The sequence below is a fragment of the Strix uralensis genome, chromosome 2 (assembly GCF_047716275.1).
Source record: "Strix uralensis isolate ZFMK-TIS-50842 chromosome 2, bStrUra1, whole genome shotgun sequence".
NCBI classification, from domain to species: domain Eukaryota; kingdom Metazoa; phylum Chordata; class Aves; order Strigiformes; family Strigidae; genus Strix; species Strix uralensis.
The window spans coordinates 123,465,619-123,483,731 of NC_133973.1; the positions used below are offsets into that span (position 1 = coordinate 123,465,619).

At 36.8% G+C, this 18,113-nt stretch overlaps 1 protein-coding gene across 8 annotated transcripts in view; it reads right to left on the reverse strand.

Moving 5' to 3' along the window:
* Positions 1 to 18,113, reverse strand: part of YAP1 (Yes1 associated transcriptional regulator) — a 98,497-nt gene that overhangs the window by 23,550 nt on the left and 56,834 nt on the right. For 4 of the 8 annotated variants that reach the window (XM_074860202.1, XM_074860199.1, XM_074860201.1 and 1 more), the window contains exon 4: positions 11,717 to 11,830. The exons of the other annotated variants lie outside the window; for them this stretch is intronic. In XM_074860202.1, the coding sequence (XP_074716303.1) occupies positions 11,717 to 11,830 (114 nt within the window). The remainder of the gene's footprint in view (positions 1 to 11,716; positions 11,831 to 18,113) is intronic. 8 annotated transcript variants of the gene reach the window in all.

Below are 18,113 nucleotides of genomic sequence, written 5' to 3' on the forward strand. Positions count from 1 at the left end.
ACCTAAGACAAATTTATCTTATAAAATAATGCATGACTGGGGTGCATCTACTTGACAGGCCTGATTTTTCTCCCTCACGAGACCAGTATGGTTAAAGTCAACAGACACAGTGGAGTTCCCATAGTGAAACAGAGAAAGGCTGAGTGCGTTACAAGGACACTATTTTCAGGGGCTTTCAGTTTTGGAATTAACTCTCCATCTTGCTGTCCAGAACAGCCTGAATCTGTTAACATTCACAATATGCTCCAGAATGTACTTGCCAAAGTAGTGGTAGTGATTTTGTTTTTTTCCTGGGAATGAGGATTATGGTTTATGGGAACTAAGAAAAAAAAAAAGGGAGCGAGCTTCTTTTAAGGATGACAGGCTGATTTGGTGCAAAGAAAACCATCTGTTGTATTAGTTTGAATTAATGTTTTCATCATATATAGATGATTCCTAGAACACTAACACTTCTAACTATCATAAGAAAGGAGAGTTATCTCATAAAGAATCTGTACCATCTTTTCTCTGAAAAGCCCTTCAGTCTTCATTGTCTTTTGAGTGTTCAGTTTAAGGTACAGTAGTGCTTTTTTTCTGTTCCAAGAAAGCCTAAATATATTTATCTCATAACAGCAGTAAAAATGGCTGTTTCTTCACAGCCTTGCTCTCTTTTCCCCTTGCCACAGCTCATCTTTCCATTGAGAGGTAACATATGGAGAAGAAATGCCATATGCTCTGGGAATGAGAACAGAAAAGAAAAAAATAAAAGTCAAACAGTTATGAACTCAACTCTCTAGTCTACCCTTTCAACTCTTCCATAGGTCCAGCACAGAGTCAATAGCCAATGGACAGGTGGGTCACATTTTCGTGAGTCAAGTCAAAATAAAATGCAGTGCCAAACAGCTTGAAGTAATTTGAAATAATCTTTTATGTAGTTACTTGTAAGAGAGCTTCATACACATGATCACAAGTAAGATAAAGCTTCCTGTAAAGGTAAGTGAACAGGTGAAATAAGAATAGAAACTGAATCCCAGTACCAAGTAGAAACAACAGACTGAATACAAAGGGCTGGAGGTTCAATTCCAACCTGCAAGACCCATCCTGACCCCGTGGGGAAAAAAAATAGTGGGAAGATGACGTTGCTGTGGATTAAACCTTAAAATCAAGTACTTGATCTTACGAGAGACATCCAGCATCACTTCACCATCAAAACTGAGCTTCAGGAAGGTGACCAGGATAAGCCAACCAAGCAGCTTTGCAACATGAGCTGTGTCCCTGGGTCAGCAACAGAAAGAGACAGGGCAGCTTGTTCCTCTGCTGAACAGATACAGAAGGTTCACATGTCCCAAGACACCAGAAACAGTTAAGCAAAACTTTCAACAGCACCAACAGCTGTCCTACAAGGATGTGAGCAGTGAACTGTAATTACAAGCTCCAGGACCTCCACTGGTCAACCTCTGGTGGAAGACTGATAGCGATTAGACTACCTACATTTACCAAAACTAGGGCAAAATTGAAGCTAGAGAGATCAATGCAAAAAGAAACACAGTCCACCAGCTCTAGACAAACTAGACATGACACTGCTGGAGTGGGGAATATATCTTCTCCCTTCTCTCCTTTTTACCCAGAATCCTATCAAGTCTGAAATCAAGACCATGCCCTTTGCTTTTTATATCTTAGCCTCTTTCACCTTAAAAAGCAGACAATGAAGGGGTTAGTAGGGGACAACAGAAAGCAATAGCCTTCTCTTGCTGTTAGCTAATTCTGCAACTCAAGTACAAGTCTGTGCTACCCTTCCAGGAAGTTCCAGGATTCAAAACCTGTTATTAAACAAGATGGAAGGTCAATTACAGTGGAAAGTAGAGGGACAAAGGTTAGAAAATCACAATCACCTGAAAGAAGCACATCTAAGTTAAAAGCAAACTACCTAGCTTGTAAAAATTAAGTACCCAAGCTGAAGAATGTCAGTTTTCTTTTGGTTAAAAAGGCCGCCTTAATGGTGTTGTCTCCAATTATATAATCACAGTTTCAAAGTCCCTGCCTCATGCAGTTCACAGACAAGTCATGTTACAGATAACCTCATAAAATTTAACAATTTCTAAGCTTAGTTAAACACTTAGGTGCAATACCACTAACATCCCTTCAACATGTTATGAATTTGCTTTTCCTGCATGCACCATACAAGTATTCCTTCCCTAGGTCTCTTTTCCACTAATATGCAACTTTGAAATAATTTCCTTCTCATGCCAAATTCTTCATATTTTATATACATCTATCTTTCTGACAGCTACTTTTATTATTCCTGTTCTCTCTGATCACAGTTTGCTCCATTCTTCTCATCTACTGACCTTGCAATTAAAACTGTAAGAAACAAATCATGTTTATCTGATGTTTTCCAGCTTTTTCCCTCATCCTAGATCCCTGAAATGCCATCTAATGTTCATTTTGAAAGTAATGTTTCTAATTAAAAGTGTATCTAAACCAGGAATATCGTAAGATATTGAGACTTCAGTGTATACTTAATATTCTTCAGTAAATATTGGGGGAAAATTTACTTATATGATTTGGTAACTCTTCAGAAACTGAACCTAAAAATCTAGTTTCTAAATTCATATTCACGTATCCATTAAAAGGATTTTTCTGAGCATTTTATTATTTCAAGAAAGCAAGTGCAAAAGACTTCAAATTGACCAGATTTTAAACTGTCCTCAGAGCAGACCATGGAGATGTTTTTCATGTAAGGGAACTATTTTAACTGTGAAATTAAACTAAAAGTTTGGACATTAAAAGAAAATACTGTTAACTGAATTTTAGTGCCTTAACATACACAAGTGAAGAACCAGTGGGAAAAAAACAACAGTAATAACACTGAATGATTTTCAGCCACCTTGACTGATTACACAAGTGTTCTATCTTGAAGGGAAACAGAGAGAAGAATATAATTTTCTGTAATTTCCACCACAATATTTAATGAAAAGAGGGAAAACACGTCTTGTTTCATGTGACAGGAAAAAACAGAGGGTTTTAAAGTTTTTTGTTGTTGGTTTGGGTTTTTTTGTTTTGGATTGTTTTGTGGTTTGTTTTTTTTTAATTCTCTATTCTCCATTACTTACTGAAGACCATGACTACAGAAATCTGCACTCTAAAGAATATGTTTATCAATGTGATCTCAGACAAGCACATTTTACTTCTTCCACACCTCATGGGTTTGTGATGATCCTGACACACACAGCTCTTTTTAAGTACTTTGAATTCAAAGAGCCTCATCTATCTATTAGAGCTAGGACTTATCAGTTTTCTAATGCATCCTGTTCCTTACCTTCCATGGCTATGGAAAGTATTTAAATAAGGGGCTCTGCACCCACACAGCAGAGACTGCAAAGACCTCACAGGCAGAGAAGGAACAAACAAGTCTTTGTTTCTAGAAGAGGGGGATTTGAGGGAGGAGGAGGAGGGGCAGACAAGTTAAAAAACACAAGTAACTTAAGACAATAAAAAAGATCTTGCCATCCTATAATATGGCTTAACTTCACAATCTGCAGAATACAGTCAGTTGTAATAGCTGCAATATGCTTTTGAGAACAGTGAATCAGTGGTCTTCAAATGTTATACATTAAATGTTCTACTGTCCAAACCGAACAGCAAAATGTCTGTTCTGTACTGTAGCAAATAATACTTGACAGTTACTGAAAAAAGTTTAGACTGCTGTCTATATCCTTAATGGACTCCCCCCCAAAAAAACCCCACAAAACCCCAAACCAAAAACAAACCAAGAGAGAGAAACAATTATCAGTCATTGGTGCTAGAGAGAAAAAGCCAGCAGATTGTTAACAACATAAAAGGCTAATTCTCTCCCAAGATCCTATGCCAATTTAAATCACACCTCCCAGGGCACTGACAGTTTGCAGTAACAAGTACGCTTCTCCTATGCGGAATCACATGCAAAGATTGCTGTAGAGCACCCTTAATGATTAACAGACACAGCTGAACGTCTAATGGTTTTTCTTTTATAGTTACCATTTCACCCTTCAAATCTAAAACTAATTTTAATCTGCAAATTTAACATTATTTATTTGAACAAACAACAACAAAAAAGCTCAGGATCTGTGCATACTGTAACTTACTGTTCTTAATAATAAGAATCAATGAATGTTTTCACTGAGGGCACTGAAAAAACAGTACTTGTTCCCTTCAGCTTCATTTGAAAACTAGACAGTTTTTGTGCATCATTTTTGACTATGGCCAGGTTTTTGAATGGTGCTAGTTTGCAGCACTGCAACAAAGGCAAAAATCCTCATTGATTAAATTGAAAAGAGCTGTGAAGAAAAAAAAAATTACCAGCAGGATTTGAAAGAATGAATCTCGGAAGTAATAAAAACTTGTTCCAAGTGGCTTTTTTCGAGAGACTTGGTACAACAATTTGTTGTTTAATCAGGATACAAGTCATGTTTCTGGAGTGCATTCTTTATAATGTATTGCTATATTACTTCAAGGAAATCCCAGTTCTAGTCTCATAATGCTGCTGTTATAAAACCTAAAAATTAGCACAACAAAATATTCCATTGTTTTCAGTCTCTGATTAATCTGAGAATCCTGGATCTTCGAGTAAGAGGGAAACCTGAAACAGACTGTTCTCCAGGCTCATTTTGCTGTATTAAGTGTACAAATAAATCTTAGTGTCTTAGGTAAAAAGAAATATTCACACACTCCTGAGTTGGACTTTTGGTTGAAACAAGATATATGCTATGAAAATATCAATTTAAACAGTTGTTTCCTTTGATCAAGCTTCCATTGTTTTCAAAAGTCTTTCTGTATCCTAAAATGCAGAGGTGCAACAGCTGGATTGATTGACAATCACTAAGACTCTACAGCATCCACAGACAGACTCTTTAACACACTGGAAACTAAACTGGAATAAAATGGATCTAACTTTTTTCCCCATAGAAGTCAACAGCAATATTTGTAAAGCACTTTCACTCAATGCATGCCAGTTTCAGAAGAACTGAAATCTTCTGGGCAGCCAGAAAAGCAAATAATGAGATTCAGCAGTAACGTAAATATCTATAAGAAACTTCTGCTCAGTGCATGCATATAAAACCAAACGTTTTCCATGCTTTAAAAAGAAATCAATTTTAATTTTGGAAGTCTAAACAATTTTTAAAATATTTGACTTTCTTTTTAAATCTTCATACAGAATGGAACTGATGGTGTAAGTACCAATACTACAGGAGAACTATGTAGGACACACTGTATCAGACAGATTATGAAAAGAAACTTCAACTAATGCCATCTAAGTTTAAATTGTATGTATGAAACACTAAAGACTACAGAAAGTGCAGGACTCTGAGCTCATCAAGGCCCCATGTCTGTCCACTGAGTATCTAGCAAAATGTATTTAATCAAAATTAGTCACATTTTAGACCAAAGTTTAATCAGCAAAGAGTCTACACAAGGGTATTAGCTGCAAACAGTTTCACTGCTTAATTAACACATAATACTTCCTGGGTTAATTAGGCCAAAAGACAAGCTTTTGTATAATTTCTTATAATATGAAAATTTTTTTTTAAAATGCAGGTTTCCTTCCATTTATTTGAGGGGAACAAACCCTGTGTATATGCATGTGGTACATCTGCATCTTTTTTTTCATCTCTGTCATAAACCCATAAAAATTATTAAACAGGAATTACAAAATCCAGTAAAAATGACTGTAATTTAAAAAAATAAATATCAACAGTATACTGTCAAGAAACGGAGCAAAATTGTTTTCTGTATATAAGAGACTGATATGGTGTTTCAACATGATTGAATTCAAGGAGGAAAAAAGCTGACATTTCTTAGCATTTTAGATTATATATGATTAGATATAGAGTATATAATTATTGTGTGTGTATATATATTTAGATCATAGATAATGAATGATGTGTTCAAAACGATGCACCTTCAATTTTTAATGTAGTATGCTTATTAATGGAGACATGCAAACTCCGGTGTTAGAAGGATATGGTGGAAAAAAAATGGCCCTTATTAGGACTGCAGTTTTCTCCCACTGTCACAGCTGTTACAGCATGACACTGGAATTATGCATTATTTTTACTGGCATAAAGACACCTTTACCAACAAATCTCCTTTCTCAAACAGCATTAAATTATTCTGAAAACAACAAAGTGCAAAGCAGGTATAAACTTACATAAACCTACTGCCCTGACAAATCCTTAATAAAAGCATTTTTTCCCCTTTTTATTAGTATACAAATATTCTACATAGATAACTGCATCCTCACACAATTCTTGTGGACAGATTTAACAATTTCTTCAGTGAACTCTTAAGTAAAGAGGGTCTAAATACATCCTGCTTTCGAACAAAACAAGATTTCACTTTCACATGATGATGAACAACTAATAAGCTTTTACTGTCACTATCATAAGAGCAGCATCCCCTATTACAAAAACATGACTACCAGTGAAATTTCATGTGCCTTTGCAGATTCACAGCAAGCTCACTTTTACACAAGTCACTGGTTCACTGAAAACCAATGATGCTCCATCTGTACATGTTCTCTGACACACATATCAAAATAGAGAAGTCTTTTCCCCATCCTAAGTGATCCCCTGAAATTGTTCTGCAAAACCAGAGACAGGGAAGTGAAAAAACTAATACCAACAGACCTTTCAGATGAGGCAAATCAACTTTGTTTTACAGAGAGCATGTAAAGAGGATATGCCATTGCATTTGCAGATCAAAACCAACTATGACCCATGCTCTGCTTTTGCGCAAAAATGGAAGGCAGATCTGGAACGCCACTGTAACCAGACATATGGTCTGAGCTTTTTTTTTGACCAGAAAAAGGCCTAAAGTTTTCCAGTCTAGGGTTTTAGTTCTATCTTGTCCACAAATCTGCCTCTGGCAAGGCTCCTATAAACTAATTTGAAGGAACACGTCTTAAACAAAGTGCTAGACAGGTAAGGGATAAGAAAGCAACACTACAGAATACTTTAATTTCCGATGCTTAAAAATTAGCAGATGCTCCAAAGTTTAAGCTTTTAAGGGCATTTCAAGTTTGTTGTGTGACTGGGTTTGGGTTTTTTTAAAACGGAAATGATAAATACATGTTTCAATGAAATCCGTAGGTGTGTTTTACTTCAGTATTTCTGAACCAGCCCTTTTCATTATTTCAAAGGTGTAATGTTCTTACATTACAAAAAAAAGGAAGCAGAAAATTCTGACATGTATTCTCTATATTCCTACTCTTATCATCACTTTTATTCCTTTTCCTACTTGTGTAGTTCAAGCAGCTACTGTACACAGAGTCCCTATGGCACTTTCCATAATGATATTAAACAGTCTTGCCTTGCCTTCCCTTCCCCCTCATCCAAAATTCATACAGAACGTCAAAAAACATTTAACATAATCTCTAAGTGGGAGAGATAAAAATAAAGTCATGGCAATGACTTCAATCTGAGGTCACATCTTTTGCTTTATACCCCATATGGCAGCTCCAACATTTGAAAGAACAGAAGAAAAAAGACTGGGCATGTGTAACACTGGTATGATCACTAGTAATAAACCTATTAAACTGAAGTCTGAAATATAAGAACAAGAAAACTGAAACAGTATCTTGCTTTACTCCAGACAAATCTGTCTGCAGGAACTGAGTACTCTAATGCAGTACTACTGTTTAAACACAAGACTTCCATTAATCACACAAGGAATTGACTGCAAGTTTCTGGTATTTTCGCACTTGAAGTCCACTGTCCCGTCTTTGAATTTAACAAATCAAGTATCCTCAAAAGGCAAATTATTTTAAGTTGCATTTCAAAAACAAGCCCTATCATATTCAAACTTAAATAGCAGTTAAAAATCCATTTAATGGTATTTGATGCAAAAGCCAATTCTTGGAAACTTGTAGCAATAAAGTTGAACGATTCCAAACTTCAACTGGTTCTAGGAAATTTAATTTTATAGAAAAAGCAGATGTTTTTCTACTTCACCAACTCCAGCAACTCAGAATGCATAGCTGACCTGCTTCCTATCCAGACATTCTTTGACTATCAAGAAAACATATTAACTTATCTCAAAGGCTTAAGAAAAACAGTAGGATCTGTGAAGAATGACCAATGGACAATAACAGAAGCTAGTAAAAGATAAAACAGTCCAAAACACAAGCTCAACCTGACAGTCCAATTACCTTAAAGAAATAACCTTCTAAAAAAAGAAAAAAAGTAATTTGAAGCCCCTTACTACAAGGCCTGCAAAGGCCTGTTTGACTAAGAAGGTAGGACAGCATGTTTGTACCAGATGCTTCACTGGATGAGGATCCTGCTGACACAGGCCTAAGGACCTCCCCCTCCCATCCCCATTCCTTTGATCCATGTCATCTTTTACGATTGCCTGTGCTTGACATGAGAAGACCCTCCTTTGATATTTAGTTTTCCTAGATTTTAAAAGTTTGTGAATTCTCCTAATGGAAGAGTGTTCTGAAGTCAAATATGTAGACATGGAGGAGCAACATCTGAGCCACAACAAGACTTCACTGCCGTTTAAGTGGTGTAGCTGAAGACCTCAAGCCCACTTCAAAGATGTTAGATCTGAGTCTTGGAACAAAGTTCTTGTCCTTCACTTGGAGCAGTCAGGTTTTAGACCCTGCCTACCCCACAGCTGGGTATTCTGACAGGGATTCTTATGTGATGCATTAGTCTTAAAAGCCTGCTCCAAGCATCCATATTAACTGCATCATTTATTTTCTGTTTAAAAGCATGAATGCAATACCCAAATTCCCCTTACCAAGTCAGTCAGTGTGTGTGTCCACCTAAAACATTTTCTTCAAACTGATCCTCCTTTCTCGCTCTTTTCTAGTCAGATTAATGGAAAATTCCCAGCACTACTTTAAAAAACAAAACAATACAAAAAAACCTAAAAAACCAACCAACCAAACAAAAAAAGAGGTATATGCACACCTTCTAGAGAAAACAAAGATGAATGCAAAGCTTCCATCTGATGAGGAACATATAGATACAGAAGGCCTGTCTCCCTGGAAGCTGGGAATTCAGAAGCAATAACGGCAAAGACTCTTCAAACCTCCTGTTTCTGAATACTGGAATAGAAGAGTATGTTTGCACATACCATTCAATAGCTCTATTGTTTTCAATAGTTCTTCAGATTGGTGAAAGTGGCAGTATCAAGGAAGAAATTAATTTCTCCTTCATTGTCAATCAACATTAGTATTACTGTAATAATCAAAAGCTTCAACATTACAAAGATGAATTCACCTAGGATTGCTTCTGAGAGTGTTAGTAGTCAAAAACCAGTGAAAACCAAGCCTTTATATTAAAACACAGGGATACAAAAGAGTATGGTGAACCTCGGGGGGGAAAAACCCAACAGGATTTTCAACCTATATTAAGCACAGAAAGGTAAACTTCTGAGTCATTCACATGCTATTTAGGGTCACAGCACATATTTGTTGAGGATCTCCACATGATAAATAAATGCAAGGCTCAGTAAGTTCTGTCAAACAGATTTTTTTCTTTCTGGAGTGACTTAAGGAGGTCAACAAGTGAGAAAGCAACAGGAATAAGATTTTGTATTTTCTTGGCTCAAATGATAAAAACATAAACCACAATACAATGCGTAAGATTTCAAGGAAAACTCCTTCAAGCTCAACAGCAGCTAGCAGCTTGTCTCTATTTGCCATCACTCTAGATCAGAAGAGCCCACATGCTTTTTTTTTTTCCTTTCCTGCCCCTTTCAGTTACACTTGAGCTCTTTGACTGAAAAGGTCTGGAACAGATTAAAAGTCCGACCACAAAATAAAGAGCCTTGGCATGTACTCAAGCCTGTCTGGGATACACATACGCAGTGGGCCCAAAAAGGGAAGCTATGCAGCAAGAAACCCTTATGCAGTCTTTTGGACATTTCTAACTTCTTTCAGTTTAACTGCACAGTCTTAACATTTGATGGAGTCTCAGTATGCACAGGACAAGTATCTTTTGCCCTTATAGTTAGACCATACTATTTACAAGAGTACAAAATAGTTCTGAGAAACAAGATTCATCTCACTCACAACCTCTGTCAATTAAAGCATTTTCCACACTGCTTTTTAATTCCTGCTCATCGTTGGAAACTATAAAGTAATACAAAGAAAATAAAAATACAGATTACTTAAGTAAATATAATTGACTTGCCTCTTTTAACTGCAAAAGGCAACACTGATTTTCAAAATCACTGCTTCCTTTTCAGCCTTATTCACATAGTAAGTAATTGTGAAGTTGCAAATTACCCACACACTCCTCTTGCAACACACAAGCAGGTCTGCAACTCTGGCTGGTGTTAAAGCCAGCATGGACATTTGCCAAGTTGACAACCTTCAGTATACGCCCCACCTTTGGGCTCAAGTTGCACAGTGGTTCAACCTGTCTACAAACTTGTGAGCAGTTTATAAACAAAGTGTGACAATCTGGTGTTGGGGAGAGCAGTAAGAGCAAACGGATGTTTAAAGTAAGCACTCAAGCCTACAGAACAAAAATGCTGAAATTTCTAACAGCCATTTCAGAAAAACAAAACAGGACACCGACTGTTGAGTTTTGCAGCTCTGTGTTTATATGGCATTCATGGAGTTAATGCCTCTCCCAAAAGGGGCCCACAGTTGTTGTTAGGTCAACCCCTGTAAAGCTTCAAAGGCTTTGTATCCCCTCAGCCTGACCTACTCAGTGATCTGCACACTGTTTTCATTTAGTTGCACCAAGTCCAAAACTAAAGTCTGAAAACCACAATGATCTCTTCTTTTTTTTACCCCTACTGTTTTTTCCACAGCTCTGGAAAAATAACTAAAATCCCAAGGAGGTGAAAATAGTAAATTACTGGGAAAACAAATCAAGGCCAAATTAATACAGCTAATAAAGCTTACACACACAGGTCATGGCTTTATACAAAAAGTGAAGTTGTAATACCACCTTAAATATATCAGAACAATCACTTGGACAATCTAAGAAACTAGTTTAGAGTCTCCTAATAGTATATGCTATTGCTATTCATAGTCATCAGTGCCAATACTGTATTGAAATGTATGCAGCTCTGCTCTTCATATAGATCAAAAACATTACAAAAATGAGTTATTGGTTCTATTTTGTTAAATTTTTACATCTAGACCTTGTGGTCCCTAATTTAAGTTACTACTTCTATTTCCAATATTACATAGTCTTTACCCCACTATTAAAGTAGAAACAACAAAACTAAACATTTCTCTCCACATTGTTTTAAACAGGAAGTTTTGTCATGATCATCACTGTGACAAGCTGGAATTATAAGCTGGTATATGTTTCAAGTGTATTTAAACATCATAAAATATTATTTGACAGTGCCCCCTTTAAGATAGCACAAAGGAAAGTAAATATTTGTTTGGGAATTAAAAGATTCTTCTGTGGTAAAGTTTTGTAATTTTAAAGGGAAGAGTGAGCTTGGCTGAAACTGTCTCTTAGTAAGTAATTTCTGAATGCCACCAATTTTGGGAACTTCATGGATCATGTGGCAAAATACCAACCCCTAACATTAGAAGCTTTGGTAACATACGCTCCTAAAGGATATATGCTAACTTTTTTAATAATGATTTAAATAAGGTCTCTATAATTCAAATTAAGTTATATTTTAATCGTACTATAAAAAGTTTTCAAAATATGTCTGCAAAATTAAAGCTGAGTGAACTGAAGCGAATCAAAAATTCTGAAGTGAGATGAACTTTTACCAAAGCGTGGGTCAAGCCTTGGGTCTAGCCAAGATGTGGTCTTGTTCTTATGGTTTATGTAGTAAATTTCTCCATCCTGGGTCATAGCTTGTTCCCATCCATCGGGGAGTGGGCCTGCAATATAGAAGGAAGGAGTTGATGGCGGGCTCTTGTTTGCTCCAGCTGAAATTGATCTAAAAAAAATTCCAACATTTTACATATATAACAGTACATGAAACAGAATAGTTTCAAGCTCATGTCTAACATTTCTGGGATTAGGGCAAAGAAATGGCAGGTGGGAAATCAAAGAACAGAAAACACTTCTATCAATTTGATTTAGGATTTGGAGTTTAATTTTATAACTTGTTTGCATCCTTTCATATGCTTTTGACGCTCCCTTTTGCTATAGCATTATAGTACAAAACCAGCAATAAGTCAAGCCTGCCAGAATGAAACCAGCATGAGCACCAGGAAAAAGTATAAGCATAGAGATATTCTACCTCTCATGGGAAAGTTCATCTAGTGATCAAGGGTCAGCAACAGCAACAAGGTAACACTGATGAGATCCCGAAATATTCCTCGATCTTTCACGAACAATTAAAAAAAGTAACAAAACTCATTTTCCCTTTACTTCATACCATAACTTCCTGTGAAAGCATTAAAGGCTTAAGCAAGCACAAACACGAACCTGAAGAACAGGAGGCAAACAAGCAATGAATAAGCAAAGGTAAGAAAACACCAGGAGCAGACATAGACACAGTGCTACAAACAGCAGTGCTACTCCTCTATGAGCAGGAAGGCACAGGCAGGGAAACCTACATTTAGGAAAGGGTATAAGGAAGGTAGGTGATGCCGTTCTGGAGACCACAGCTAATGTCCGAATGCAGAGTTTTGAGGTGTGTTTCCTTTATGTTCCAAATAGCTTTTGAGAAAACCACCTTTCATCGCTATACAGTTCATAAATCACTCATTCCCATCTCTATATGATCAAGTACATTCATCTATATTTTGCTTAGACTGAAAACTATTCTTAAAAGTTACATTCATCTCATCTTATCTAGTAGGTACTTTACAAATGTATGTTTTTTAATTCTTATACTCACATAGAAATGGACTTTTAAAATTATCTAAATTAGATACAGGAGGATCTTGCCTGTATTTCTTTAGATTTAAGTACAATCCTAAGATAATATAGCAAAAGATCCACTACAAATGTTAAGAATGTAAAAGAAATTAGAACAAGACCTGCTGCAGGAAGCCATCATATTTCAACCCCTCCTTCCACTCTTCCTCAGTGTAATACCCTAGGAAAAGCCATTTGGCTGGTAAGACTTGAACTAATAGACCATTCTGTAAGTATGCAGAAACATCATAATTTCACACATGAGATTCAGATATACACACAAAAATGTGTGTATATCTGATAAATGCCTGAAGTATGTACTACATCTATGTTCAAACTACTTAGCTCTTTGCCTGTCACTTTGTCCTAATGCCATGGTTCTGTTGAAGAATCTTTGTCTAAAGCTGGGAGGAGAGAGTGGGGGGAAGGACAGATTTGTTCTCAAAAGATGTTCTTGGAGAAATGTCAAAAAGAGTAAAATAATCATTCGATTGCATTCCAGTAATATCCCAAGGCATAAACAGGACAAGAATTTCTTACTGCGGTCTTTGAAGATCTCCTGCAAATTACATTTCTAATTTAAACTCTTTCATTGTGGCTCAGAAAACTATGCCTTTCTCTAGCAACCTCACTACTCCACCATTAGAGCTACAGGTTTTTGAGTGAGGAAAAATGGTGTTCTAACTGTTGGACATTTCCTTCCCATCCTTAACGCTCACAAGCTTGAAATGCTGCATACAAGAGTACCTCAGCTTTTATCAGAGACTAATAAACAGAACAGGCAAGAAAGAGTGACAAGACTGCAAAACATTAATAAATCTTAACATATAGTATAACAGGACTTCAATGCAGAATTGAAAGCTTAAGTGCAAAGAACCCTGTACTTTGTTACCATACCCAAAGACCAGCCAGCTAATCAGCAAGATGCTATTTTATAAAACTGGGGCATGGGAGCACAGCGACATTCCCCACATCATCCAAGTGCAGAAGCCAAAGACCGAAAATGTTCTTTGATTGCCAAGTCAACATGCTACCTACATGGGCAGACCTTCTCGCTACTATTCTCCTCTGAGTCCTTCTAAGCCACACATCCCTCAGAGATCAAACTCAGCAAGAAATTCTCTTTTGAACTGCAAAGTCAAAATCCCAGCTGGCTCCAGGAAAAACAAAACTAGCCTTGGGGTGTCAGTCTTGCTGAACATTGACTAAAGTGTGTACTGGTCCAGCACGTTTCTTTGTAGTAAATAAGAACAAAATGTCTTTGAAGCAGGATGCCAGGAGCTGATCAGTCCACCTACCTGGCGGTGAGTGAATGACATTCAGTGATCTGATGAGTACTAGCTTACTAGAGACAGACACGGGAAAGGTTCTCTTTCTAAATAAAATGCACGGCTGTAGACAGGACAGGAAAGGTCCATCTGCTCACCTGGCTGTCATAGCAAGTCTTCCTTGCTAAGTGCCATCAATGGCTGCAGAAACAGAACTTTCTCTCTAGAAACTTTTGGCATTAAGCATGATGTTGCTTTCTTCCTTGGGCAGTAAACTGCTCTCATGTTTCTGCTGTCATCTCTATGTGTTGAAATAGTAGTTCAAAAACTGATTAGTACTGCTTTCTGTATGTAATTCCTATTTGGGTTTGTGAGCAGCTATGAAACCAGAAGACCGTCAAGTCTGATTTTGTAACTGGCTGGCTGACAAACTCTGCGTTAGAGGCAAGTAACAAAGGAAAATGGAAGACCATGGTGAAGAATAGCAGACATTCACTCAGAGCACCTAGGAAAATTCCCGTGTAAATATATGTCCCTTTTCCCCTAAAAGACTCAATAGGAACAGAATTCCCAGCATTAGTTTATAAGTGACTTGAGTTATATAAGCTCTATACTGCTGCTCTTTCCATAGTTACGGTAGCCCACATTGTAAAAAACCAGCCATGCTGGGTCTAACCAAAAGTCCATTTAGCCCAGGCACCTGGCCTGGTGTGATGGACAGATCTTGTTGCTGAAAGCAGCCCGCCTACTGACTGTCACACTCTATAAACTTTTAAATAAAGCACTGAATACACATATAAACCAAAAAGCATAGTGGCTATGAAGTCACTTGGCTTCCAAGTACCTCAGGTGATTTCTTGAGCCAGATTCTGTCAATTTACTAGGTGCCAAAGTAACTCTCTTTCAAGTACTTGTCCAGTCTCCCCTTGAACCTTTATAAACATTTAGCACCAATAATATCCCTGTGGCACAGTCTCCTTCCTATTAGTTCTGTTTGGTGCCTCCTAGGTCAACTGAACACAATCACAACCATTAACTTACAATTCTGTGAAATTATTTGCACAGGGAGAAACAACTCTTCTAGGGAACTCACCATTTATTGTGGTAGTTTTAAAGACAAACTTATCGAAAAATTAGATTCCATTTTCCAAATGTAAGCCATCCTTACAGAACTACTGGTAAGGTATACCTCTGTAACTAAATATTTATATAATGGTGTAACTTAACATAAATACATGTAATTTCAAAAGTCAGTGTGCGTGTCTCTATTTGGTGCATGTCTCCATTTTTTGTGAGTTTTTACTTTCTCAGTATACCATTTTTGCCATGAAACACAGAGCCTTGAACGCAAAGCAGAGCTCGCTGCTGGCAGAGCGAGAGCAACAGGAAGAGTAACAAAAGCAAAAATGTAGTAGAGATTCAAGATATGTTGGGATACAAAGTAGATCTTGCAAGTCCCTACAGTTTCTGATATTTAACTGTAAAATAAATATAAATAAAGAAGTATTTTACAAAAATGTTAATGTATATTAGAGGGCATCTGTATCTAGATATTAAAAGAATATGCATGGACAACCCAGGAACTGGAACACCTATGTTCAACCGCAGGAATCACCTTCAACTAATTCAAATACTGATCTCTAAGAACCTTCCTAATCTTTCTCTGTGAAAGTTGAAATTTTTCCCTTCAATCACTGTCATTGTGATTCTAAAACTTTTTGAAATTACATCAAAGTCTACAGAATTTACCTAAAGTCCACCTTTATTCTGTCAAATCAATAAAACTTACAAAAGGACACTATTAAAAAAGGGGTATTTTTTGCAGATGAAGAAAGAAATGAACATTACTGTTATGCAGATACTTAGAAACTCGAGTTTCACAACAGATCATATGTAGTGTTGACTGTACACAAAGCAGAATTTGTAGTATGACTGGTTACATAGAAGAGAAATCTGCAACTGAAGTTGCAGAGCAAGAACCTAAGACAAGAGCTACAACTTGTTTTAGTTATTGGCATAGTTCTCCCTACCCTCCCATCCCGCCAAGGGGGAAAAAACCCTCAAGAGTTAGGAATTTGAGTGTCCATTTTCCTACCAACCTTTAACATGGCACTACAGCCTTACCCTAAGAGGCAACGGAATTACACTAGGTCTACAAACTTTCACCGGGAGCCCAATTCAAAACTGCAATGTAAGAGGGAAGACAAAAGAGAACAAAAGACAGGTAATCTGCTCCAAAGCTGATTGTCTAATGTCTATGCGCAAGCAAAGTAAGCAGTGCTGTCAAGCTTGATTCAGGAAGAAAAAGTATCTGGAGAATGGAAGTATATAAACACAATTAGTATCCCATCTGTTATATCAACTCTAATTGTAGGACAGGCATTGTTTACTTTCAAATTTATAACTTTACCTCAGTAAGAAATGTATAGGAAAGGTTCCTCAGAAGCACAACATACTATTACTACCTTTTTTTTTTTTTTTTTAAAATCAAGACAGAAGAACATATGTTTACCCTGTAATACCTTTAGGGAAAAAGTTGTTAGAAACACACACAGAATCAGAACAGTCAAGACTAATTTTTATACACGTTGCGTATTTAGAAGTAACAGGCTTGTTTTCTTTCCATTACTGCTGTGAAGGTGCAATCCTATTTCACAGAAGATTAACCAACAAATGTCATCTAGAAAAGCACTATGTTTCTCTGCACGTATATGGCCCAAACCATCTTAGTTGATTACATGTAGCAAGCTAAGTTCAGCACCACTGAGACAAAAAAAATATCAAAGAACCAAAAGAAGGGGAAAAAAATGTCTCAATTTTCACATACTGATGCCCTCCTGTAAAGGATGTATGCTAACTAACACACATAAAATTCACAAAATCATGCCAGGAATAGATGAAGCTGGTTCAGATGCCTATTCCTTAAAGAAACGTAACTTGCAGCAACATACCTGGATTCTCATTCAGTCTTAGCTGCCTCAAGAGGTGAGATTTCTTAAGAAAAACAACCTCATGCTAAACTACATCTTCCCTTTTTTTTTTTAAACATTCTTCTGACTTGCCTTCACCTTTACCACACCTTCTAGTTTTGCTTTCTTCCATTTTTCCTGAGCTCCACTTACCCTATTTATCCAGAAAAGACAATAGGTTTATCTTCAATATGCAGACAGCAGCTTTCCAAGTTCTGTTCTCTCTCTCCCTCTTCAGATTGTTTTCCTGTTCTTAATTCTAGCTAGAATTCTAATTCTGGCTAAATGGCTAAAGCTTCTAATGGCTTTCAAGACAGCTCCTAAAAATCTTCTTGCGTTTTATCACAGCAACTTTACTCACATGCTCCTATGGTAGTCGGTAATCAAATACACTAAAACCTGGGACAGTAACTTCTGATTAAGGGCTACGATTAATGAGTGGTATACAAGGATGAACGTACAGAAAGGAAAACATTCTCTCTTGTGGCATTTCCGACATTTTTTTGCAAGCCAGTGACCTCCAGCTGTCATAATACTTACACTTGGTTTTTCCCAGTGTCTTCCATGAAAGGCTCTCAAAGCACTAGAGCAGGTTTCATTGTCAGCAACATTTCATAACAGGGAACTTCTGTCTTAAAGGTCTCAACTTTACTTCCCAGTTTTTGAGGATGAATATCCAAATTAGAACATTAAGTAGTCTTATATTTATGACATTAGCACTCAGATTTAAGTTCCACTGTGCTAAAGTGGTACATAGTTACTTGATTTTTCCATTTCTCTCCAAGATTCTTTACAAGGCCACCAAGGAAGCATAAGTTACCATGAACTCAGTAGTTAAAAGTAACAGAATCAGATATAAGAGACTTTAGTTAAAACAAATATACAACAACATAGTTTAAAACAACAACAACAAAAAAATTTAAAGTTAGTACATAAAGATTTGCCAAATCAGGTATCAGGAACAGGATCATATCCAATAAATGCAGGTTCAGTATTATTTAATTCAAAACAGACTTTTGTTAAATGCAAGTAAGTTAAGGGTAAGCAGGTGCATCCAA